General features: G+C 40.3%; 1 protein-coding gene across 1 annotated transcript in view; it reads left to right on the forward strand.

Annotated features, from left to right (window-relative positions):
* LOC140193965 (arf-GAP with SH3 domain, ANK repeat and PH domain-containing protein 2-like) overlaps nt 1–25,210 on the forward strand; it is a 268,459-nt gene that overhangs the window by 115,351 nt on the left and 127,898 nt on the right. Inside the window, exons 3-5 of the mRNA XM_072251199.1 lie at nt 356–501; nt 1,233–1,307; nt 5,962–6,011. Coding sequence (XP_072107300.1) covers nt 356–501; nt 1,233–1,307; nt 5,962–6,011 — 271 coding nt within the window. The remainder of the gene's footprint in view (nt 1–355; nt 502–1,232; nt 1,308–5,961; nt 6,012–25,210) is intronic.

Below are 25,210 nucleotides of genomic sequence, written 5' to 3' on the forward strand. Positions count from 1 at the left end.
GTGAAGACTATGGGTGTAAATTATTAAAGCAAACTTGATCTATAATTGCGCATCCTCTAGGAGAGCAAGAGTAATTTAAAAGGGGAAACTTTCATAGACATTTTCCACTAGGATTTGCGAATAAAGTATTTGTAAAGATACAGTAATACATATATGCAAATTGATCTGAATGGCATTAATCTAGTTTCACACCTTTTGAACCTTTGAACTGAAGTAACTATTATTACTTTTAAAGAAAAATCCATGTTGTAATGTTAAGCTGCCCAGATTTAATAACAAGTAGTCACTTCCATCATTGTATAATAGCAATGTAAATAGAAATTACTCTTTCATGAATTATTTTTCTTTTGTATAGGGCATGTAGAAAATGAAGAACAGTACACACAAGCATTGGAGAAGTTTGGTGGTAACTGTGTCTGTCGTGATGATCCTGATCTTGGCACAGCTTTTCTGAAGTTTTCAGTCTTCACAAAAGAGTTAACTGCACTATTCAAAAACCTGGTAAGGTTCTAAACTTGTATCTTAATGCATTTTATCCAGTTTAAATTTTTAATTTAAAATTTTAATTTTTAAACTAAACTCTCTGTTTAGTTTCTCTATGCAATTTTTAAAAAATTAAATACTCTCTATAGTTAAAATATAGATATTGTATTCCTTATTTATAATTTTTGAAGAATTTATTGACCATGGAATGTATAGTGGAATTTGTGCGGTGGGATCGCTTAGTGTAATGCCAGGGATCCAGGTTCAATTCTGCCATTGTCTGTAACAGGTTTTTACAATTTCCCGTGACCACACGAGTTTCCTCTAGGTGCACTGGTTTCTGCTTACATTCTAAGGATGTAGGTTAACTGACCACATGGGTGTCATTTGTTGGTGCAGGCTCATTGGGCCATAAGGTCCTCTTACCATGCTGTGTTTCTAAATGAAATTTATAAGGTAATTACTACAAAATAGCTTTTGCTCCATATTAAGCTGACTTTCCCTTAGGTTAAAACAGATGTTGCCAATGAACTTCAAAATAAAAGCTGATGAAAACTACCCCTTTTCCTACATTCTGTATTTTAAGAATATTATCTAAACTTTTAAAATAATATTCATGTAATATCTGAGATATTGCACAGCATTGTATCATATAGAAGGATACTCCATTATAATCATTTTTAGAAAAGACTGGTAGATAATTATATTTGTAGAGTTAGCAATTAAAATGATTATTTATCACCATGCAGATTCAGAATATGAACAATATCATCACTTTTCCTCTGGATAGCTTATTGAAAGGAGATCTGAAGGGAGTTAAAGGGGTAAGTTTGTAGTATCTTTATAACTTTCAAAGGACTCCTAATTGATTCCACTTTGAAATTTTTCACATATTGTTGGATAAAAGTTTTTGTTGTTTCACTGTTAAACTGTGGCAAGATCTGTAGGTCTGTAAATGTTAAGACAGATCAGAGTGATGTTTCTCAAGTAACTGCATTTCTACATTATGTGCAGTCAAAATCTTTGAAGAAGTGGCAAATGTTTGCAATATTGAATTACCCCATTTTCTAAATTACAAGGCTTGCCTTTGCTGTAAAATTATTTTAATGCTTGGCTCTGATTTTAGCAGTGTCTTTTATTTCCTGGATTTTACACACTTCGAAGTAGCTTCTTTCTATCTCTCTTGTCAACAAAGGTTATTTGTTAGTTAAGCTCTCCACCCCTACTGAGGCATAGGCGACGGACAGCAACTCGCCAGAAGCCTCTGTCCTGTGCTTATCTTTGAAGTTGCCCTGAACCTTCAAAGATTCTTCCTCTCCCAGGAATGAGCTTTGGAGCTTATATTGGTGTTCTGAAACTCTGGATTTTTATGGGATGGGTTGCTAGCCCCATGCCCAAACCCCCTGCTTTTGCAGCCGGGCTTGGGACTGTCCTTGGTAGAGTTAATAAAGGTTGTGCTAGTAATATAATATCACAACTGAAGTACTGGACAGCTCTGCTCTAGAATTAGCTGTATCTTTAGCCAAGCTGTTCCAGAATAATTGCATAACCAATAATGTGGAAAATTGCTCAGGTCTAATCCCATCCACTTAAAAAGTAGGACACATCCAGTCTGGTGAATTACAACTCCTTTAACAAAGTATTGAGAAACAAAGAAATGTAACATTAAGTGCTGTGTGATAAAATAGTTCACTGACTGTTGTTTTTCTTGGAGCATAGGAGGCTGTGTGGAGGCCTGATACACTAGTTGAGATGTATTGGGTAGATAGAACAAACATTTTTCTCTTAGCAGATTCTTTAAGACTAGAGGACATGGATTTAAGGTTGAGTAAGAGGTTCAGAGGAGATCTGCTGAAGATTTCTTTTTCACCCAGAGAATGTAAGTTGGAATACACTACCTGAGAGCTGGTGGAAACGGGTACCTTCCCAAAATTTAAGAAGCATCTAGATCTGAGGTTCTTAACTTGGCATCCATGGACTCCTTGCTTAATGGTATTGGTTCATGGCATAAAAATAGTTTGAAAACTCTGCTATTGATGAACACTAAAATCATCAGGTCATAGTGGGGTATGGACCAAGTACTACTGAATGAGGTTAGCACAGACTTGATGATCAGCATGGACAGGCTGTTTTCTGTGCTTTGACTCTAAAGCAATGGAAGCTGTCACAAGGTTATTGGTGAGGTGGGAGTGATTGTTTGTGACATCAGGTGTTCCAAGAAATCAAAAGTAACCAGGCAGATCTTGGCATCATGGATTTGGTTGTTGAAGGTCAGTTTCACAACATAGAACATCACTGCAAGAGTTCATCAGGGCTGTATCCTGGGCCTACCCATTTTCAACTGATCTTCCAAAGTTGGATTAAATGTTACCACATCATTTAAATCTATTCAGAACTCCTCAGATATGAAACAGCCTGCTTGTGCCAAGAAATGGACCACGTTTTTGTTTTGTGTGTGGGGACTGGATCAAAGTCAGCCATGATCTTGATAAATGGCAGAGTATGTTTGAGAGGGCTGAGTAGCCTACTCCTGCTTATATTTTGTTTGTGCATGTTAGTTTGAATTCCTGCAAGGATTTCTTCTTTGGCCATAAGAAGGTGATCAGTGCTCAATTTTTTTCTTTTGCAATAAAACATTTTCCATGAAGCAGCACCACTCATTACTCTTTTGAAGTTTTAAAATCATAAATGAACTTGTGCACAGTACTGAAGCTAACTCTATTAAAGAAAACATTATCATTTTAATGTAACAGAATGGAAAATCCAATATATCAGTGAACATACTTGAGCTTCCTTTTTTACATTTGTACATTGAAAGTTATTTGCATTAGATTAATTTGTAAAAATATGAATTTTATCAACATATTGTGATAATTGAAAAATAAAAATAACAAATTTATTTGACCAATTTACAGCAGGGTATTAAAAACAGTGATTTCTCAGGGTTGATGTTGTGCTTTGATCTCAGTAATCTCGGTTGCAATATTTAAGTATTCCTGGTTGATTGAATAGATCCAGCCATATATTGCAATTGCCAGTGGCAGTAATTCACAGTTAATAATTGTAGTTGCAAATGTACTATTAAGACAAAAACACTTGTTAAATGATCTAAATTGTTACAATGAGAAAACACTAATTGTGGAATATTTTAAGTAATTGTGTGATCAACATTTGTCATCTATTTTTACCTTGTACTATCATCAGCTACCCAAGAGTGATTTTTGTTATATTGCATATAAATGAATGAATTGTGAGTAAGCCACATCACCCTTCAAGCTTGCTGCACTATTTAATAAGATCATGGTTGATATGATTGTAACTTCAGTTCTGTATTTCTGTTTTTTACCTACTTTGTTAGGAAGTAGCTGTCTGTCTCTGTCTTAGGAATGTTCAAAGACTCTGTTTCTACTGCCCTCTGGGGAAAAGTGTTCTAAAGATAGATAAAACACTGACAGAAAAGATAGATAAAACACTAACAGAAAAGATTCCACCTCATTCTTATTTTGATTCCTTCCTTATAATCAGTAACCCCAAGTTTTGCTCCTCCTGCAAGATAAACCATCCCGTTGAGGTTCCACAAGATTTTCTAGGTTTTAAACTTGTCTCTTCTATACTGCAGCAGATATAAGTTTAACCTGTCTAACTTTTACTCGTAAGTCAGATTCTGGGTATTTCAGTTATTAGCTCAGTAAACCTTTTTTGAACTTATTTCAATGTTTGAACATCCTTCCTTGATTAAGGAGACAAATATTATACCCCTTTTTCTTTATATGGTCTCACTAATTTTCCGATGGAACAGAAGCATACCCCCATCACACCTTTGCTATTGTACATTGCTATTTATTAGCAATAAATGTTAACACTTGATTGATTTTCCTAGCTACTTAATGCACCCTACAGATTAGCATTTTGTGAACAATGTACTGGGATACTCAGATTTCTGCATCTCAGTGCTCTGTAATCCATCACCATTTAAGTTTTTCCCTTAATCGCAAAGTTCAAAGTAAATGTATTATCAAAGTACATGCGGGTCATGTTATACAAACCTGAGATTCATTTTCTTGTGGGCATTGCAGTAAATACAAGTAACACAAGAGAATCAATAAAAGACCTCACCCAACAGGGTAGACAGACAGCAAATGTGCAAAAGCCAACAAACAGTGCAATACAAAAAGAAAGAAAAAAAATAATAGATAAGTAAGCATTAAATATTGAGAACATGTGATAAATGGTCCTTGAAAGTGAGTCCTTAGGTTGTGGGAACAGCTCAGTGATGGGGTGAGTGAAGTTATCCCCTCTGGTTCAAGAGCCTGATGGTTGAGGGATAATAACTGTTCCTCAAACTGGTGGTGTAGTCTTTGAGGTTCCTGTATCTCCTTCCTGATGACAGCAGTGAGAAGAGAGTATGGCCTTGGATGATGGGGTTTCTGATGATGGATGCTGCTTTCTTGCTATTACGTTTCATGTAGATGTGCTAAATGGTGGGAGGGCTTCACCTGTGGTGGACTGAAATGTATACACAATTTTTTTCATTTTTTTCTGCACAAGGGCATTGGTGTTTCTATAGGAGGCCTTGATGCAACCACCACAATTCTATAGAAGTTTGTCAAAGTTTGACATGCAGAATCTTTGCAAACTTCTAAGAAAGTAGAACGCTACTTTGGCACCAGGATAGGTCCTCTGAAAGGAATTTAAAGTTGCTGACCCTCTCCACCTCTCCCCCGATGAGGAGTAGCTCATGGACCTCTGGTTTTCTGCCCCTGAAATCAATAATCAGCTCCTTGATCTTGCTGACATTGAGTGAGAGGCCAGATTTTCAATCTCCCTCATGGCTGCTGATTCATCACTACCTTTGATTCGGCCTCCATAGTGGTGTCATCAGCAAACTTAAGTAAGGCATTGGAACTATACGTAGCCACACAGTCGTAAGTGTAAAGCGAGTAGAGCAGGATGCAGCCTTGTGGTGCACCTGTGTTGAGAGAGATTGTGGAGGACAAGTTGTTGCCAATCTGAACTGACTGGGGTCTGCAAGTGAGAACGTCAAGGATCCAGATGCACAAGGAGGAGAAGCGTTTTTAGACCAGTAGATCATTTTTATTGTTCCTACATTATATTCTATTTCCCATATCTTTACCTACCCAATCGATTTATATTCCCTTGTAGATTCCTCACGTCCTCTTCACAACTTATCTTTCTTTCAGAAATGTATATGCTAATACTGCAACCTTGCCCTCCTGTCGGTTATATATGAGAAAAATAACCTTGGGGAAATGGATTCTGCTGGGTGCATATTGATTGAGAATAAGTGTTTGTATTTTAATTTTGCTGAACATAAATTTCTTTCTGACTTGGTATAGGTAGAAAATATTGCAAGTCCAGTTTCAAAAAAATCAAGATGTGATTACTTTGTTGCAGCGATCAGATGTTACGTACTCCACAAAATAGAATACTTATTCATCTTACTACTTCCATCTATAGGATCTTAAGAAGCCTTTTGATAAAGCCTGGAAGGATTATGAAACAAAAGTGTAAGTCTAATTTTTTTTTTAATCATAAGGAAGTTGTATGTCTGGCCAGCTGTTTTATTTTACACAGAATAAGCACTGAAAACGGGCATTTTTCAGGAATTGAGACATTTGTTGATCCTACTGTTGTAAATGACTAAATTGTGCCACATGGGAGCTATAACTGGGACATAGGCTTTAATTAAAACAGCAGATCTTCGGGACAAGATCCTAGTTTTCCCCTCCAAGCACAGTGTTTTATACTTTTTGAACACAAAGGGAACAATAAGTGATTAATTGTATTTTCAATAGCTATAATCTTCTGTTTAATTGAATAAAGACAGGTATCTTTGCAGAATTTCATATTTACAAAGGGTGCACATTCCAACCAACTGAACCCCTTTGAATATTCAAATAGTGACTGGCCTAACAGCTTCTGAGCACACAATCCAAACGTCCAAGTGTTAAGGAATGTCACCCTGAATATACAACTTGACAGAATGTTGAGTGACAAAAACAGACATGTCCTGGACTAAATGTTCTGTGGCAGGGATATGCCTTTAATGATGCATTAATACAGGAGATGGTCACTTAATGCCTTCCCTGATCTCATGCTGAAGTTTTCAATGATCACCAGTTAACGAGCAACACACATAAAATGCTGGAGGAGTCCAGTAGATCAGGCAGCTCCTATGGAGGTAAATGAATAGTTGACAAATCTGGCTGAGACCCTTATTCAGGACTGGAAAGGAAGAGGACAGCAGTGCGAATAAAAGGGTAGAAGGGGCACAAGCTGGCAGGTGACTGATGAATCCAAGTGAGGGGAGGAGGATGGGGGAAGGGATAATCAGAATCAGGTTTATTATCATCGGCATGTGATATGAAATTTGTTAACTTAGCAGCAGCAGTTCAATGCAATACATAATTTAGCAGAGAAAAAAAATAAAACATAATGATAATAAACAAGTAAATCAATTACATATATTGAATAGATTTTTAAAAACGTGCAAAAACAGAAATACTGTATATTAAAAAAAAATGAGGTACCGTCCAAAGCTTCAATGTCCATTTAGGAATTGGATGGCAGAGGGGAAGAAGCTGTTTCTGAATCGCTGAGTATGTGCCTTCAGGCTTCTGTACCTGATGGTAACAGTGACAAAAGGGCATGCCCTGGGTGCTGGAGGTCCTTAATAATAGATAAAAAGAACATTCTAAGAAGGTGGAAGAAGCAAAGGGCTGAAGAAAGAGGAATCTGATGGGAGAGAACAGGAGATCTTGAAATAAAGGATAGAAGTTGGGGAGGTAACAAAATTCACAACAAATCGTAATGATATTGCACCTGATTCTGATTCTGAACCAGAGGGATGTAGGTGATGGACAGGTTGTGAGGGCAGGGGAGGGGAGTAAAAGGGTAAAGGGGGCATAGGGATAATGGAAAACAAGGGGTGGGTAGCGCGTGGTAGAACAGAAAAGACTGGTTATTGGGCATTAAGAGAAATACAGTGTCTTGAAGAAGTATTCCACCTCCACAACTATTTTCACATTTTACTGTCTCATTTTCTAAATTTAAAATTTATTGAAGTAGGATTTTTTGAGGAAATCTACAAAAAAATTGGCATCATATCAAATTGAAAGAAAAAAATCCAAAACCTGTCAACAATTTACTAAAAAAATAAAATCCAAAATTGTGAGGCTGAAAAAGTATTCACCCTCTTTGTAATTATTATGCTAACTTTCCTCAGGTGCAATATTATATATTATCTTACCAACTCACTCAATTTGTTGATGTAGAAAATTGAAGGGTCACCTGTTTTCAATGAATTAATTAGAGTAGATACCGCTCTCTCTGTAAGATCCAACAGTATGATAGATTTTTCATAGACCAAACTAAAATGTGGACAAAAGCGTGTAACTCCCCCATTGTGGTTTGTAACAAACTAGGCTTGTTAACTCTGGCTAACAGCCGCGTGACTCAGCATAGCATGGGTAATGGTGAGAAGTCCACCTTCAATAAGCAACACGTGGAGGGTCCGTATGATTTGGGTTCAACTGAAAGGAAGGTTGGAATGTTCTGATGAGGGAATGGAAATTATGGTGAATGCTGTATAAATACTGTTCCATGCAAAATTATCATTTGCCAGGAAATAACAGCCCTTACACTGGCATAAAATTAAAGTGGAAGTATATTTACAGATATTTCAATTTTAACAAACAGTTAATAGAAAAAGGACCCATTACAATTAAACCTATCGAAATGTGCGTATAAACGTTAGAGCTAATTTCTGGATTGTTGTGTGGTTCGTCTTAATTACTCATGCGCTTAACCCACCTTCTGCGTGAGAGACACCAGCGACAGTATGAACTTCCTTTAAAGACTGTTACGAATGAACTGGCTGACTCAGAAGTATTGGTACTTCCTCCTTGGAACCATTCATCTGCACAAAGCATTTCTTACAATGAGGTCTTTCCTTCGAGCGGTTTTTCCAACTTTTCCTTTGTGCTCTTCTCCACACCTCCTCCTTACTCCAACCCTTCCTAACAAAAGACTCAAAATCAAGCTACTGTCTCCTAGAATTCTGCTGTTACCAAGCTCTCGCGAATGTTTCATGGCATCCTACTGGATAGAATGTTACCAAGACGATCCCGATTGGCTGACTCAACATTACCAAGCTGTGCAAATGGGAAGCAGAGTTGAAATGGGTGGCTGCTGGGAGATCCTGTCTGTTTTGGCAGACGGAGCGGAAGTGCTTGACGAGGTGATCCCCCAATCTGCGTCAGGTTTCGCCGATGTAGAGGAGGCTGCACCGGATGCAATAGATGACCCCAACAGACTCACAAGTGAAGTGTGGCCTCACTTGGAAGTACTGTTTGGGGCCCTGAATGGTGGCAAGAGAGGAGGTGTAGGGACAGTGTAGCACTTGCGCTTACAGGGATAAGTGCCGGGTGGGAGATCCGTGGGGAGGAACGTGTGGACCAGGGAGTCGCGGAGGGACTTGTAACAGTGAGGCTTCATAAAGCGAATGTTCGAAAAGCGGGGGACACCTGTATCTATGGCAAGACATCAAGATTGCTGTCCACCTGTGCTCCTGAACTAACTTGGCACAGCTTGAACAATTTTGCAAGGAGGAATGGGCAAATCTTGATCTGTCATATTGTGCAAAGCCAACAGAGACTTATCCAAAAAGACTACCGGCTGTGATACCTGCAAGAGGTGGTTCAACTAAGTACTGAGCAAAGGGGGATGAATACACTTGAACTGCTGATATTTCAGTTTTTTGAATTTTTAGTTTTTCGTACTAATGATTTCCCCTGTATTTTGGGCCCTACTATGAAAAAAAGAGCATGTGATTTACAGATAACAACTCAGTTAAACTGATCAAAATCTCTGGTTGTAATACAGCCAGAGATTTAAGTGAACAAAGGTTTGGGGGCTGAATACTTTTACAAGGCACTGAAATCAGGTTGAAGACTACCAAGACTTCAAAGTGTTGCTCCTGCAATCTGCATCCAGCCTCAACATGGCAATAGAGGGGACACTGTGGAAATTGGAAGTGGAATTCTACCCCTAGCCATCCCTCATTGTTTACCCTTATCTTGGTGGCCCATTTACCCCTTCTCTTTCCCTCTTCTGTCCCCACAACCTGCCCTTCATTTTCACTTTCCTCCCCCTAGTGCACCACCTCTTTCCCTTTATTTCATTGTCTATTGTCATATCATATTTCTTCTCCAGCTCTTTGCCTCTTGCATTTAACATTTTCCGTCTTCTCACATCATTCCTATCTTTTCTGCTCCCCCATCCTCCTGACTTTCACCCCATCAACTGGATTCAGTTGTCACCTGCCCACTAGTGCTCCTCCTCCCCCCTTCCCAACCTTTTATTCTGGGTTATGCCCTTGTTCTTTCCAGTCCTGATGAAGGATCTCGGCCCAAGACATTGACTGTTCACTTCCCTCCATCAATGTTGCTTCACCTGTTGGCTTCCTCCAGCATTCTGTGTGTGTTGCTTCATATTTCCGGTATTTGCAGCGTTTCTTGTGAATCCAATAAACATGTGCATTCATCTGTTAGCTACCCGCTTGTAGTTTCAATGATAAAGAATCAAAATGGTCCTCACCCAATTGAAGTACCACTATCACACAATGATTGTTGAAGTATCACTATAGTCTTAGAGTGTCATTGGAAATTAAATAGTGAACAAGTTTTGTTTCCTGAAGACTAGTTCTCAGTTTAATTAATACCTGCTATCCATTATTGAATCAGTCCAGAGTAATCCCTACCATCAACATGTTTTAATAAGTGCCCATCAGATTGAGGATAGAAACCCTATAGATCTGCAAAAACTGTATCCGATATAGTATTTTTCTGGTTTTAATTTTGGAAAAAAAAATCACTTGTTAAGAGTTCACAAGTAACATAGTTGAAACCTCCAGAATAGTTCAGTAATCTTTGTTCTGATTAGATGGTTGTCAGTGAGCATTTCTATGAGTGAAAAACATTTGCTAAAATTAAGGGAAAAGGAAACAATAATTAAAATGTTAATGTACTTTTAAACAGGATGAATACAGTGCCTATAAAAAGTATTTCTCCCCCCCCCCCCGGAAGTTTTCATGTTTTATTGTTTTACAACATTGAAACATTGAATCACAGTGGACTCAATTTGGCTTTTTTGATACTGATCAACAGAAAAAGACTCTTTTGTGACAAAGTCAAAACAAATTTCTACAATTTGATCTAAATTTATTACAATTATTAAATAAAATAATTCATTACATTATTACTCATCCCCTTCAAGTCGGTATTTAGTAGATGCACCTTTGTTAGCAGTTGCAGTCTTGAGTCTGTGTGGAAAGGTCTCTATCAGCTTTGCACATCTGAACACTACAATTTTTCCCCATTCTTTTTTTTTAACAAAACTGTTCAAGCTCTATCAGAGTGCATGGGGATCATGAATAAACAGCCCTTTTGAAGTCCAGCCACAAATTCTCAATTGGATTGAGGTGTGGACTGTGACTTGGCCACTCCAGGACATTAGCCCTTGTTGTTTTTAAGCCATTTCTAAGTAGCTTTGGCTTTATGCTTGGGGTCATTGTCTTGCTGGAAAACAAATCTTCTCCCAAGTTGCAGTTCTCTTACCCTTTACCTTCACAAGCCTTCTAGGGCCTGCTGAAGTGAAGCATCCCCACAGCATGATGCTGCCACCACCAAGCTTCGCTGTAGGGATGGTGTGTTTTTGATGGTATGTGGTGTTTGGCTTATGCCAAACATAGCCTTTAGTGTGATGACCAAAAAGTTCAATTTTGGTTTCATCAGACCATAGAACCTTCTTCCAGCTGACTTCAGAGACTCCCACATGCCTCCTGGTAAACTCTGGCTGAGATTTCATGTGGGTTTTTTGAACAGTGGTCTTTTCTTTGCCACTCTCCCATAAAGTTGCAACTGGTCAAGCACCCAGGCAACAGTTGTTGTATGCCTAGTCTCTCCCATCTCAGCCACTGAAGCTTGCAGTTCCTTCAGAGTTGTCATAGGTCTCTTGGTGACCTCCCTCACTAATCCCCTTCTTGTATGGTCACACAGTTTTTAAGGATGGTCTGCTCTATGCAGATTTACAGCTGTGCCATATTATTTCCATTCTTTACACTCTTGGCCTTGGTTCCTCCCTGTGCTCATGGGTCATGGACTTTCTCACAGACCGACCACAGCAAGTCAGAATTAGTAAGCACACCCCCACCACCCTCATCTTAAAAATAGGCACTCTGCAGGGCTGTGTGCTGAGCCCTATGCTCTACACACTCTTCACACATGACTGCACCCCCATCTACACCTCCAACTCCATAATTAAATTTGTGGACGACACCACAGTGGTTGGCCTAATCTCGGACGAGGATGAAACAGCCTACAGGCTTGAGGTGGATCATCTGACGGAGTGGTGCAAGGACAACAACCTGGTCCTTAATACTTCTAAAACAAAAGAGATGATCGTTGACTTCAGGAGATCAAAGGACAGAGTACACACCCCCCTCCATATACATGGAGAGGCAGTGGAAAGTATGGAAAGCCTAAAGTTCCTTGGAGTTATGTTGTCAAAACAGCTGACCTGAACCACCAACACCTCATTGCTTGTAAAAAAGGCACAACAAAGACTCTTTTTCCTCAGAAAGCTGAAACAGGCCAAACTCCCACAAAAGCTGTTGCTTAACTTCTACAGAAGCACAATTGAAGCCATCCTGACCAACAGTGCCACAGTGTGGTATGCCAGCTGCACAGCCGCTGAGTGACAAGCCCTGCATCGCGTGGTGAAGGCGGCCCAGCGAATTGTCAGGATGGAGCTCCCAGGACTGGACACCATCTATTCCAGCAGACTCAGGAGGAAAACAATCAGCATAACCAGAGACACCACACACCCCAGCCACTCCCTGTTTGACCCACTGCCGTCCAGCAAAAAGTTCAGGACACTAAAGGCCAGAACAAATAGACTACCAATTTCCCCCTGGGATCAATAAAGTATGACTATGACTATGACTAAGGAACAGCTTCTATCCCAGAGCTGTGGCCTCCATCACACCACTCCCACAGAACAATGACTGAAACTGTGAGCACACACATGCACACACAAGGACTCAAATACTTGAATTAACGGCACTTTGTGCATTACTGTGATATTCTGGTGCTGCTACAACTTATTTTCTGCTACCTACCTACTTAATACTGTTTTCCTATTACTGTCTTGTTTTTATCTACCGCTTTATTTAATTGCCTGAGAGGAAGCCAAACAGAGTTCATTGTACCTGTGTATAATGACAATAAAGATCATTCAATTCAATTCAATTTCTTGAAGATTGACTTAACAGTACTTCAAGAGATATTCAGTGACTTGGAAATTTTGTTGTATCCATCTCCTGACTTGTGCTTTTCAATAACTTTTTGCGGCGTTGCTTGGAGTGTTGTTTTGTCTTCATGGTGTAGTTTTTGCAGACTAACCAGCAGTCAGACCTTCCAGGTACAGTGTATTTTTACTGCAATTGATAGAGCTTGACTGCACACAGGTGGTCGCTGTTTAACTAGTTATGTGACTTCTAAAACCAATTAGTTGCACCAGTGATGGTTTGGTGTGTCATATTAAGGGATGGGGGTGGTGAATACTTATGCTATCAATTATTTTGTGTTTTATATTTGTCATTAATTTAGATCATTTTGCAGAGATTTGTATCACTTTGACATGAAAGAGTCTTTTTCTATTGATCAGTGTCAAAAAAGCCAAATTAGATCCACTGCGATTCAATGTTGTAAAACAATAAAACATGAAAACTTCCAAGGGGAGTGAATACTTTTTATAGGCACTGTATATAGTTTTCCACTTGCAAAATATGTTTTTCCCTATAACTGAATGGTTTTCCATTAAATTGTGCCAGAAAATTTCCAGAATTGAATTCCAGGGAGTTGGTATTTCAAACACACAAAGCTTACATTTGCCTAATATCTTAGTGTAAATGGTTCTCTGTGAAATCTTCAGCAGTTAATTGTGCAGAAATTACAGCGCAAACACTAAGAAGTTGGGATCAAAAATGATTTGAAAACATAACTTCTAAACTTGTATAATGTGTCTTAAGAATTGACATGAGAGGTGTACAGTTATTGAAAACTGAATTATATTTTGCAAGACAACTATCTTAAATATTGGAGTAAAAATATTGTATAATTCTGAATGCATTTATATTTCCATTTGATTACGACTTTGCCTTTGAAGTAATTTAGCAATTTCCTCATATAACATGATCTTGTGAAAATAGAAATTTAAAAATAGACCACAGGACATAGAAGCAGAATTAGGCCATTTGGCCCATCGAGTCTTCTTCATGGTTTTATCATGGTTCAACCATTTTTCCTTTCAGCCCCAGTCTCCTGCCTTCTCCCCATATCCCTTCATGCCCTGACCAACCTCTATCAACCTAGAAGAATCTGCCTTAAATATACATACAGTCTTGACTTCCACAGCTGCCTTTGGCAACAAATTCCACAGATTCACCACTCTCTGGCTAAAGAAGTTCTTCCTCTTCTCTAGTCCAAAAGGACGCGTCTGTATTCTGAGGCTGTGTCCTCTGGTCCTAGACTTTCCCATCATAGGAAACATCCTCTCAATATCCACTCTATCAAGGCCTTTCATCTTTCAAGAGGTTTCAATAAGGTTACCCCTTATTCTTCTGAATTCTAGTGAATACAGGCCCAGAGCTATCAAATGCTCTTCATTTGACAAGCCATTCAATCCTGAAATTATCTTCATGAACCTCTTTTGAACCCTCTCCAGATTCAGCACATCCTTTCTAAAATATGGGGCCTAAAACAGCTCACAATACTTCAAGTGAGGCCTCACTAACACCTTGTAATTTCTTATGCGACGACAAACCAAGTTATCAGACGATTGATGCTAATGAGAAAGATAAGGGAGACAATGGAGAAACATTCAAAATGTTAATGAGAGAGGAGAGAGAGATAACAGAAAAGAAACACAATTCAGAATATTGACAGACCGGTTGCTTTGAACCTGAACTATTTGAAGTTTGATGGACAGGCGAAACCCCAGCAGGGGGATAAAAAGAACAGGTTCGCTAAGGCATGGGACACACCACGAGATAACGAGACCCTGGAAGAGCGGTGTGCCCCCAGAAGTTGGTGGGAGTTTGGAGGTGTGGTTCATGGGAACCGACCATAGACGCACAGGGTACAAAGGTACGATCGGTGGGAACCTGGTGTGTGTGTCCACCCTTGCCTGGGTGCCGGGTTCACCGCGGAAGAACTGTCGTATCTGGAACGGAGGAGTCACAGTCAGTGACCACAGCGGGATAGAAGACATAAAAGGGTCCGCCTGAAACCAACTGCAAAGAACATCAAAGGTCTGCCTGAATCAAATTTGCATCTCTCTCTCTCTCTCTCTCTCTCTCCAATGGCACAACAGCGACTACTGCGAACTGTACTAAGCTGAACTGAACTCTGCGTCAATTGAGACTGATCATTTTACCCCTAGACTGCGATAGAGCTTGGTTGATTCCTATTACCCTAGTTCTGTGTACATGTGTGTTTTATCATTGCTAATCTATTGCATTTATATCCTTATGATTAGAGTACTGTGTTACTTATTTCTTTAATAAAACTTTATTAGTTTCTCGTAATCCAGGCTCCAACGAGTGGGTCCATTTCTGCTGGTTTGGCAACCCAGTTACGGGGTACGTAACACTTAACATTACATCCTTGCTTTTATATTTTAGAACTCTTGAATGCTAACATTCCTTTTGCCTTCCTCACCACAGACTCAACCTGCAAATTAACCTTAAGGGAATCCTATCAAGTCCTCTTGTGCCTTAGTATTTTGTGTTTTCTCTCCATTTAGAGAATAGTCAGCCCTTTCACTTCTACCAAAGTGCATGACCATACAGTTCAAAACACTGTACTCTATCTGCCATATCTTTGCCCACTCTCCTAATCTGTCTAAGTCCTTCTGTAGCTCTCTACTTCCTCAAAACTACCTGCCCCTCCACTTATCTTCGTATTGTCTGCTGACTTTGCAACAAAGCCATCAATTCCATCATTCAAATCATTTTCGTGTGTATTAGATAGAATCTGTTGCAATACAGACCCCTGTGGAACACAGTGCATCTAAAACACTTCTTTTCTGCCTACTTATGCTTTAAAAACAATTGGCCACTCCATGTTTTGTTTTTAAATTGAGAGATCCTTTTAGACCACAGTTGATGATGAGGACATTATAATTAGAACCTTTGCGATAAGATCCTTTCCCTACTGACCATTTTCCCACCTGATTCCAGCAAATTCCTACAGATATATGATGGAGTGCATTCTGAATGGTTGCATCACTGCCTAGAGAGAAGGCTCCAATATGCAGGTTTATAAGATACTGCAGTGATTTGTAGACTCATCCAGTTTCAATGTGGATGCAACACTTCCTACCATTGAGGACAAAAGACAGCTCCTCAAGAAGGTAGCACCCATCATTAAAGACCCTTACCATCCAGAACATGCCCTTTTCTTATTACTACCATCAGGGAGAAGGTACAGGGCCTTGAGGACCTTTACGCAATGTTTTAGAAACTTATTCTTCCCCTCTGCCATCGGATTTCTGAATGGTCCATGAACACTATCTCACTATACCTCTGGTGTGATATTTATTTTTGCTTTGCACTGCCTTTTTTTTGTCTTGTCATGCTCTTGCCACAAGACAACAAACTTCACGACATATTGTATGCCAGTGATAATAAACCTGGTTCTAATTCCTAGTAACCATTAATTCCAGTTGAGCTAGCGCCTGCATACATCTTCTGATAGACCATGAAACCATATATTCCACTTTTTTTTTTATGTCTTTTACATTTGTTTTTCATCTTGAATGGGATACTGGAACTGTTGGAGCCTGTGATTTGCAGTTTGGAGATTGTTCAGGTGTTCCTGCGCTCTTCTGGATTTTGGGAGCCAGAGGCAGTGTGTGTGAGCCTCCTGGTGAGAAGGCTGCGGTGTGCATGAGCTGATGTTTGGCTCTGACTCTGTTTGACTGATTAAAGCTTTCATTGTCTGTCTATCAAAGCGATGAGGGAGTTTGAAACATTTGAGGCGAATGCAGAAGGTGAGCACCAGCCTTTTGATCGCTAGTGGGATCACTCTGCTGCCAGAGAGGGGAGAGGATGCTGCGGTACCTGGAGAATGTTACCCAGGTTTTCTGCATTTTGTATATGGACTTGGACTATGGACTTTTTTTCAGTCTTAGAAGTTTTTCATACCTGTGGGTTTTGCCTATCTTTCTCGTTTGTTTTGTGTCTGGGGGAGGGGGATTTGGGGGTCGATTGCCTGTTCCATTTCTGTTCGTTTTTTTTGTGTTGACATTCTTTTCTTTCTTGTTTTCATGGCTATCTGGAGAAGAATTTCAGATAATAAATGAACCTTTGAACCTTCTCTCTGAACCTGAGTACCTTGTTAGACTCCTTTTAGGGAAGATCTAACATAGAGAGGCTTTGAGGAAAGAGAGGCAGAATAAATGGTGTAAAGACAGTAAGGTAGAAGGGCTGCAATGTGTGTACCTCAACGCAAGAAGCATCAGGAACAAAGGTGATGAACTGAGAGCTTGGATACATGCATGGAATTATGATGTAGTGGCCATTTCAGAGACTTGACTGGCACCAGGGCAGGAATGGATTCTCAATATTCCTGGATTTCAGTGCTTTAAAAGGGATAGAGTGGGCAGAAAAAGGGAGGAGGGGTGGCATTACTGGTCAGGGATACTATTACAGCTACAGAAAGGGTGGGTAATGTAGCAGGATCCTCTTTTGAGTCAGTATGGGTGGAAGTCAGGAACAGAAAGGGAGCAGTTACTCTATTGGGGGTATTCTATAGGCCCCCTGGTAGCAGCAGAGATACAGAGGAGCAGATTGGGAGGCGGATTTTGGAAAGGTGCAAAAATAACAGGGTTGTTATCATGGGTGACTTCAACTTCCCTAATATTGATTGGCACCTGATTAGTTCCAAGGGTTTAGATGGGGTAGAGTTTGTTAAGTGTGTCCAGGATGGATTCCTGTCGCAGTATGTGGACAGGCCAACTAGGGGGAATGCCATACTAGATCTAGTACTTGGTACTGAACTGGGTCAGGTCACGGATCTCTCAGTGGGTGAGCATCTGGGGGACAGTGACCACCGCTCCCTGGCCTTTAGCATTATCATGGAAAAGGATAGAATCAGAGAGGACAGGAAAATTTTTAATTGGGGAAAGGCAAATTATGAGGCTATAAGGCTAGACTTGCAGGTGTGAATTGGCTTGATGTTTTTGCAGGGAAATGTACTATGGACATGTGGTCGATGTTTAGAGATCTCTTGCAGGATGTTAGGGATAAATTTGTCCCGGTGAGGAAGATAAAGAATGGTAGGATGAAGGAACCATGGGTGAAAAGTGAGGTGGAAAATCTAATCAGGTGGAAGAAGGCAGCATACATGAGGTTTAGGAAGCAAGGATCAGATGAATCTATTGAGGAATATAGGGAAGCAAGAAAGGAGCTTAAGAAGGGGCTGAGAAGAGCAAGAAGGGGGCATGAGAAGGTCTTGGTGAGTAGGATAAAGGAAAACCCCAAGGCATTCTTCAATTATGTGAAGAAAAAAAGGATGACAGGAGTGAAGGTAGGTGATTAGAGATAAAGGTGGGAAGATGTGTCTGGAGGCTGTGGAAGTGAGCGAGGTCCTCAATGAATACTTCTCTTTGGTATTCACCAATGAGAGGGAGCTTGATGGTGAGGACAATATGAGTGAGGTTGATATTCTGGAGCAGGTTGATATTAAGGGAGAGGAGGTGTTGGAGTTGTTAAAATACATTAGGATGGATAAGTCTCCAGGGCCTGACGCAATATTCCCCAGGCTGCTCCACGAGGCGAGGGAAGAGATTGCTGAGCCTCTGGCTAGGATCTTTACGTCCTCGTTGTCCACGGGAATGGTACCGGAGGATTGGAGGGAGGCGAATATTGTCCCCTTATTCAAAAAAGGTAGTAGGGATAGTCCAGGTAATTATAGACCAGTGAGCCTTACGTCTGTGGTGGGAAAGCTGTTGGAAAAGATTCTTAGAGATAAGATCTCTGGGCATTTAGAGAATCACGGTCTGATCAGGGACAGTCAGCATGGCTTTGTGAAGGGCAGATCGTGTCTAACAAGCCTGATAGAGTTCTTTGAGGAGGTGACCAGGCATATAGATGAGGGTAGTGCAGTGGATGCGATCTATATGGATTTTAGTAAGGCATTTGACAAGGTTCCACATGGTAGGCTTATTCAGAAAGATAGAAGGCATGGGATCCAGGGAAGTTTGGCGAAGTGGATTCAGAATTGGCTTGCCTGCAGAAGGCAGAGAGTTGTGGTGGAGGGAGTACATTCAGATTGGAGGATTGTGACTAGTGGTGTCCCACGAAGATCTGTTCTGGGGCCTCTGCTTTTCGTGATTTTTATTAACGACCTGGATGTGGGGGTTGAAGGCTGGGTTGGCAAGTTTGCAGACGACACAAAGGTTGGTGGTGTTGTAGATAGTGTAGAGGATTGTCAAAGATTGCAGAGAGACACTGATAGGATGCAGAAGTGGCCTGAGAAGTGGCAGATGGAGTTCAACCCGGAGAAGTGTGAGGTGATACACTTTGGAAGGACAAACTCCAAGGCAGAGTACAAAGTAAATGGCAGGATACTTGGTAGTGTGGAGGAGCAGAGGGATCTGGGGGTACATGTCCACAGATCCCTGAAAGTTGCCTCACAGGTGGATAGGGTAGTTAATAAAGTTTATGGGGTGTTAGCTTTCATAAGTCGAGGGATAGAGTTTAAGAGTCGCGTTGTAATGTTGCAGCTCTATAAAACTCTGGTTAGGCCACACTTGGAGTACTGTGTCCAGTTCTGGTCACCTCACTAGAGGAAGGATGTGGAAGCATTGGAAAGGGTACAGAGGAGATTTACCAGGATGCTGCCTGGTTTAGAAAGTATGCATTATGATCAAAGATTAAGGGAGCTAGGGCTTTACTGTCTGGAGAGAAGTTGGATGAGAGGAGACATGATAGAGGTGTACAAGATAATAAGAGGAATAGATAGAGTGGATAGCCAGCGCCTCTTCCCCAGGACACTACTGCTCAATACAAGAGGACATAGCTTTAAGGTAAGGGGTGGGAAGTTCAAGGGGGATATTAGAGGAAGGTTTTTTACTCAGAGAGTGGTTGGTGCATGGAATGCACTGCCTGAGTCAGTGGTGGAGGCAGATACACTAGTGAAGTTTAAGAGACTACTAGACAGGTATATGGAGGAATCTAAGGTGGGGGCTTATATGGGAGGCAGGGTTTGAGGGTCGGCACAACATTGTGGGCTGAAGGGCCTGTACTGTGCTGTACTATTCTATGTTCTAAGATTTCACCAATGTTTGAGTATAGATTCAGCAATAATTGACCTCATTTGTATGGGAAAAAAAACCTATCATAGTACCTTCCTACTGTAGTTTGCTCAGGAATTTATGTTAACATACAAATATATAGATATATGTCTAACATCATTGTGTTTATTACTGGGGACCATGACATTGTTTCTTATTCTCTATCCTAAGATTCATTTTTTTTGGGAGCATTCACCATAAGTGCACAGAAACACAATAGAATTAATGAAAAACCACGCACAAAGACATATGAACAACCAATGTGCAAAAGGCAAACTGTGCAAATACAAAAAAGAAATAAACTAATCATAATTATCAACAATAAATATTGAGAACATGAGTTGTAGAGTCCTTAAAAGTGAGTCCATAGATGGTGGAATCAGTTCAGTTTTGGGGTGAGTGACGTATTCCCCCCCCCCGGTTCAAGGGCTTAGTGGTTGAGGGGTAATAATGTTCCTGAACTTGGTGGCTGAACTTGAGGCACCCATGCCACTTAGGAAAGTAGTAGCAGTGAGAAGAGAGCATGGCTTGGATGGTGGGGGTCCTTGATGAATGCTGCTGTCCTGTGATAGAGCTCCTTGTAAATATGCTCAATGGTCAGGAAGGCTTTTCCTCTGGTGGACTAAGCTGTATCCATTAAAGATGATTTATCTGGGTTCATCCTCTTAAAGAATGCTCTCACATCAGCCTCAGAGACTGAAATCACAGGGTTGTCATGTATTGTGGGTGTTTGTGAAGGTGCCCCTATGTTTTGTCCATCAAAGCAAACATAAAAGGCATTGAGATCATCTGATCGTGAAACATTGTTGTCACATATTGTATGTTGCTTCCTTTTACTCTATAGGAAGTGATAGCATTCTGAGCCCTGCCACAGCTGTTGTGCATCCTTCAGTGATTTCAGTTGGGTCCAGAGTTGCCACTTCACATATAAGATGGCTTTCTGGAGTTCAAACCTGGACCTCTTGTATTTTACTTGATAGCTAGACCTCAAAACCACTGACCTGGCCCTCAGCGGATTACAGATCTCTTGGTTCAGCCAGAGCTTCTAGTTGGAGTAGACTCTGAATGATTTTGTGGGGACACACTTGTCCATGTATGACTTTATAAAGTATATGACAGCCATTACATGTTCTGAGATCCTCTGAGAACTTGAGCATGGCCTATTCTGCCAAGGCAAAGCAATCCAGTAAACGCTCCTCTGCCTCCTGTGACCACATCTTTGTTGTCCTTACTTCTGGAGTCTTAGTCTTTATCCTCTGTCTGTATGCAGGTATGAGGACAATAGACAGATAATCAGATTTCCTGAAATGTAGTCTAAGGATCGAATGATAGGCTTTCCTAATCAGTAGTCAAGTGCATTGAGGCCCCTGGTGCTGCAGGTGATGTGTTGATGATAATTGGACAGAGATTTCTTCAAGGAAACCTGGCAATGATTTTAAAGGTGTCAGGGTGGGCTGTTTCTTGTTTGCTAATGATGGTATTCAAGTGCTTGCTTAATATCTGCCTTCATAGTCAGGATCACGGAGGAAAGCTCTTTCAGTAAGTAGAACAGATGGCACATAATCATAGACAAGACTGCTATGTGCAAGCACCACGATGAGTTTATCATGAATACACAGCCCCCCACCTCTTGGCCCTCTTTGAATCAGCATTTTGGTCCATGTGGTGTATTGAGAATCCCTTGAGTCTGACTGTCCTATCCAGCGTGAGCCATGTCGCCATGAAACAGAGAACACAGCAATCTCCCATTTCCCTCTGATACAGGAATATTGCCCTTAGGTCCTCTATCTTGTTCTCTAGTGATGTACGTTTGCTAACCAGACACTGGGTAGAGGAAGTCTGACATCCTGCTGTTTTAGTCTGGTTTGGGATCCGCCCCTTCTTCCTCTCTTCCAGCCATGGTGATGTACATGAACACTTATTCAGTATTTTTCCCTCTCTTTGCACCACATATTTCATTTTTTGTTTATACTTACTGCAATTTTTAGTTTTTATTACTATGTATTGCAACGTATTACTGCAGCAAACAACAAATTTCGCAACAAATGCTGGTGGTATTAAACCTGATTCTGCTTTTGATGTGCCTTTGTCCATACCGTACCTGCATTCCTGAGAATAGAGTCTACCGAGTCCTTTAGCTAATCATATAATCATTAGTTCGTTTAGAGGGTTTACTTCTTGTTATGTGGGCTTTAGTGATTTTTTTCGATCCTCGGGTTTTTTAAGGAGTCCAAAAATGAGTGAAAACTTCAAGATTGCTTATTTGAAGTTTAAACAAAGGGACAGATACAGAGCATATGAAATTAAAGGAAAGAGCGAAGGCGATGCCTATAGCAATGTTTGCACAGACTAACAATTTTACACTGAGTTAAGACAAATTCCAGAGATAAGCAAAGAGCCAATTAAAAGACACACAGTCACAGCACATGAGTGCTAACACTTAATGAAAAATGAAAAGGTGATAAACTGTTAAGTAACTGCTATATGGCTGTCACCAGTAGGTGGAAAGAAACACCACATACTGTGAAAAATGCAGGTTAAAAATGTCAGTTAAAAACTATTTCAGTTTTACATTAATTCAACTAATATCTCATAAAGCATAAAAAAAATTCCAACAATCTCCCCTTTGATTCTAAGATCATAAGATATAGGAACATAATTAGGCCAACTGGCCCATTGAATCCACTCCTGCCATTTTATCATGGTTGATTCATTTTTCCTCTCAGCTCCAATCTCCTGCCTTCTCCCGATATCCCTTCATGCCCTGACCAATCAAGAATCTATCAACCTCTGCCTTAAATATACATAAAGACTTGGCCTCCACAGCAGCTTGTGACAAAGAATTCCGCAGTTTCACCATCCTCTGGTTAAAGAAATTCCTCCTCATCTGCGTTTTAAAAGGACACCCCTCTATTCTGAGGCTGTGTCCTCTGGTCTTAGACTGTCCCACATAGGAAACATCCTCTCCACGTCCACTCTATCAAGACCTTTCACCATTCAATAGGTTTCAATGAGGTCACCCCTCATTCTCCTGAATTCTAGTGAATACAGGCCATCAAACTCTCTTCATATGACAGGCCATTTAATCCTGGAATTATTTTTGTGAACCTCCTTTGAACCCGCTCCAATTTCAGCACATCCTTTATAAGATAAGGGACTCAAACCTGCTCACATTACTCCCAAGTTTGGCCCACCTGTGGTTTATGAAGACTTAACATTAAATCCTTGGCTTTTATATTCTAGTTTTCTTGAAATGAATGATAACATTGCATTGGCCTTCCTCACCACAGACTGAACCTGCAAATTAACCTTTAGGGAATCCTGCACAAGGGCTCCCAATTCCATTTGTGCCTCAGTTTTTGTTTTATTGTCACTCCATTTAGAAAATAGTCAACCTTTTCATTTCTTCTACCAAAGTGCTTGACTGTACATTTCCCGACACTGTTTTCCATCTGCCATTTCTTTGTCCATTCTCCTAATCTGTCTGAGTCCTTCTGTAGCCCCTCTACTTCCTCAAAACTACCTGCCCCTCCACCTATCTTTATACCATCTGCAAACTTTGCAACAAAGCCATCAATTCCATCATACAAATCATTGGCATATAACGTAAAAAGAATTAGTCCCACCACAGACTCCCGTGGAACACCACTAGTCACTGGCAGCCAGACAGAAATGGCTCCCTTTATTCCCACTCTTTGCCTCCTGCCAATCAGCCATTGTTTTATCTGTGCTAGAGTCTTTCATGTAATACCATTTGTTTAGCAGCCTCATGTGGCACCTTGTCAAAGGACTTTTTTGAAAATCCAAGTACACAACATCACCTTGTTATTCTCCTTTGTTAATTCTTCAAAGAATTCCAACAGATTTTTCAGAGAAGACATTCCTTTGAGGAAACAATGCTGACTATGGCTTATTTTTTATCATGTGCCTCCAAGTATCCTGAGACCTTATCCTTAATAATCAACTCCAACATCTTCCCAACCACTGATGTCAGACTAACTAGCCTATAATTTCCTTTCTTCTGCTTCTCTCCCTTCTTGAAGAGTGGAGTGAATCATTACATCTGAAAATTCACAGGCAGAAAAACTTAATCACGTTACAGAGTAATCAAAAACTACTTCAGTTGTGTACTATCGAAGAATATATACATGTTCTTGAAATCATTTATAGCATTGAAATAAAATTCATGATGCCCAATAATTATATTAGTGCCTGAAGTCTTCTCAGAGCACTTCTCTTAATCTGGTGTCACTTTAGCTCGCTTGCAGTGGCTGGTGTGTATCTACTTACTTTTACCTTCTACCTTGACAGCTGAATTAGTAATTAACAGTATCTGGTAAGGACCTTTCCAATAAGCTCCCAGTGGTTTCTTCTGTGGTTTCTTGACCAGGACTCACTTGCCAGGAATCACAGTGTGTCCTCCTATCGATATACCACTCTAAGCAGCAAACAGCTATAGGGAAACAGAGTGAATGACTTGGGTTAATTTCACACAATAATCAACTAAACTATCTACTATAATGTGTAACACAGCCTCTCTGAGATTTTCCTTCCTGCACCACTTATCTTGGTCTGAACATTGATTTTGCATTTCTCAAATATCTTGTATGTTGTTCAGTAGTTTCATTTATAGGGTTTTCTCTATTTTCTTTATTCATTCCCTTGCTGCCATTTTTGCAGTTTTGTCAGAGAATGCATTTCCATGGCTTTCAATTGCAGTCATTTTGGAGTGACCTTTATATTTCAATACAGCAACTTCTGATGATAGTTGTATGACTTCCATAAGTTCTTGTACTAACTAGTTGGCCATTCTTGATCAGAGTTCCCATGGCTATAAGAAATCTTCTTTAAGTTTTCAAAGTCATGAACGACTCTGAAAGCATATTGAGAATCAGTGTAGATGTTGGCAGATCTTCCTTACAGGCTTCAAGCAAAGCTTTCAGTTCTGGCTGTTGCACAGAGGTACCAGGAGCCATGCTTCCTGAGGCCATACATCATTTTCTTTGACAACAGCCCAACTAGTGTTTCGAATTCCTCCCTCAATGGTTGAGGAGCCATTAGTGTACAGAGTCAGATCTGGGTTCAATAAGTACTACATCTTTATGGCAATTTGCATCTTCTTGGCAATGTATTATTCTTGCACAGTCATGGTCATCATAGTCTTCCATGTCCACTGGCAAAAGTGTAGCTGGATCCACTGGACTTGCTCATTGAATGATCATATTAGGTGCCTCAAGAACAGTAGACCACTGAGCAGCTGTCACTTGAGAGCCCCTGTATAGAGTCA

Source organism: Mobula birostris, chromosome 2 (assembly GCF_030028105.1).
Source record: "Mobula birostris isolate sMobBir1 chromosome 2, sMobBir1.hap1, whole genome shotgun sequence".
NCBI classification, from domain to species: domain Eukaryota; kingdom Metazoa; phylum Chordata; class Chondrichthyes; order Myliobatiformes; family Myliobatidae; genus Mobula; species Mobula birostris.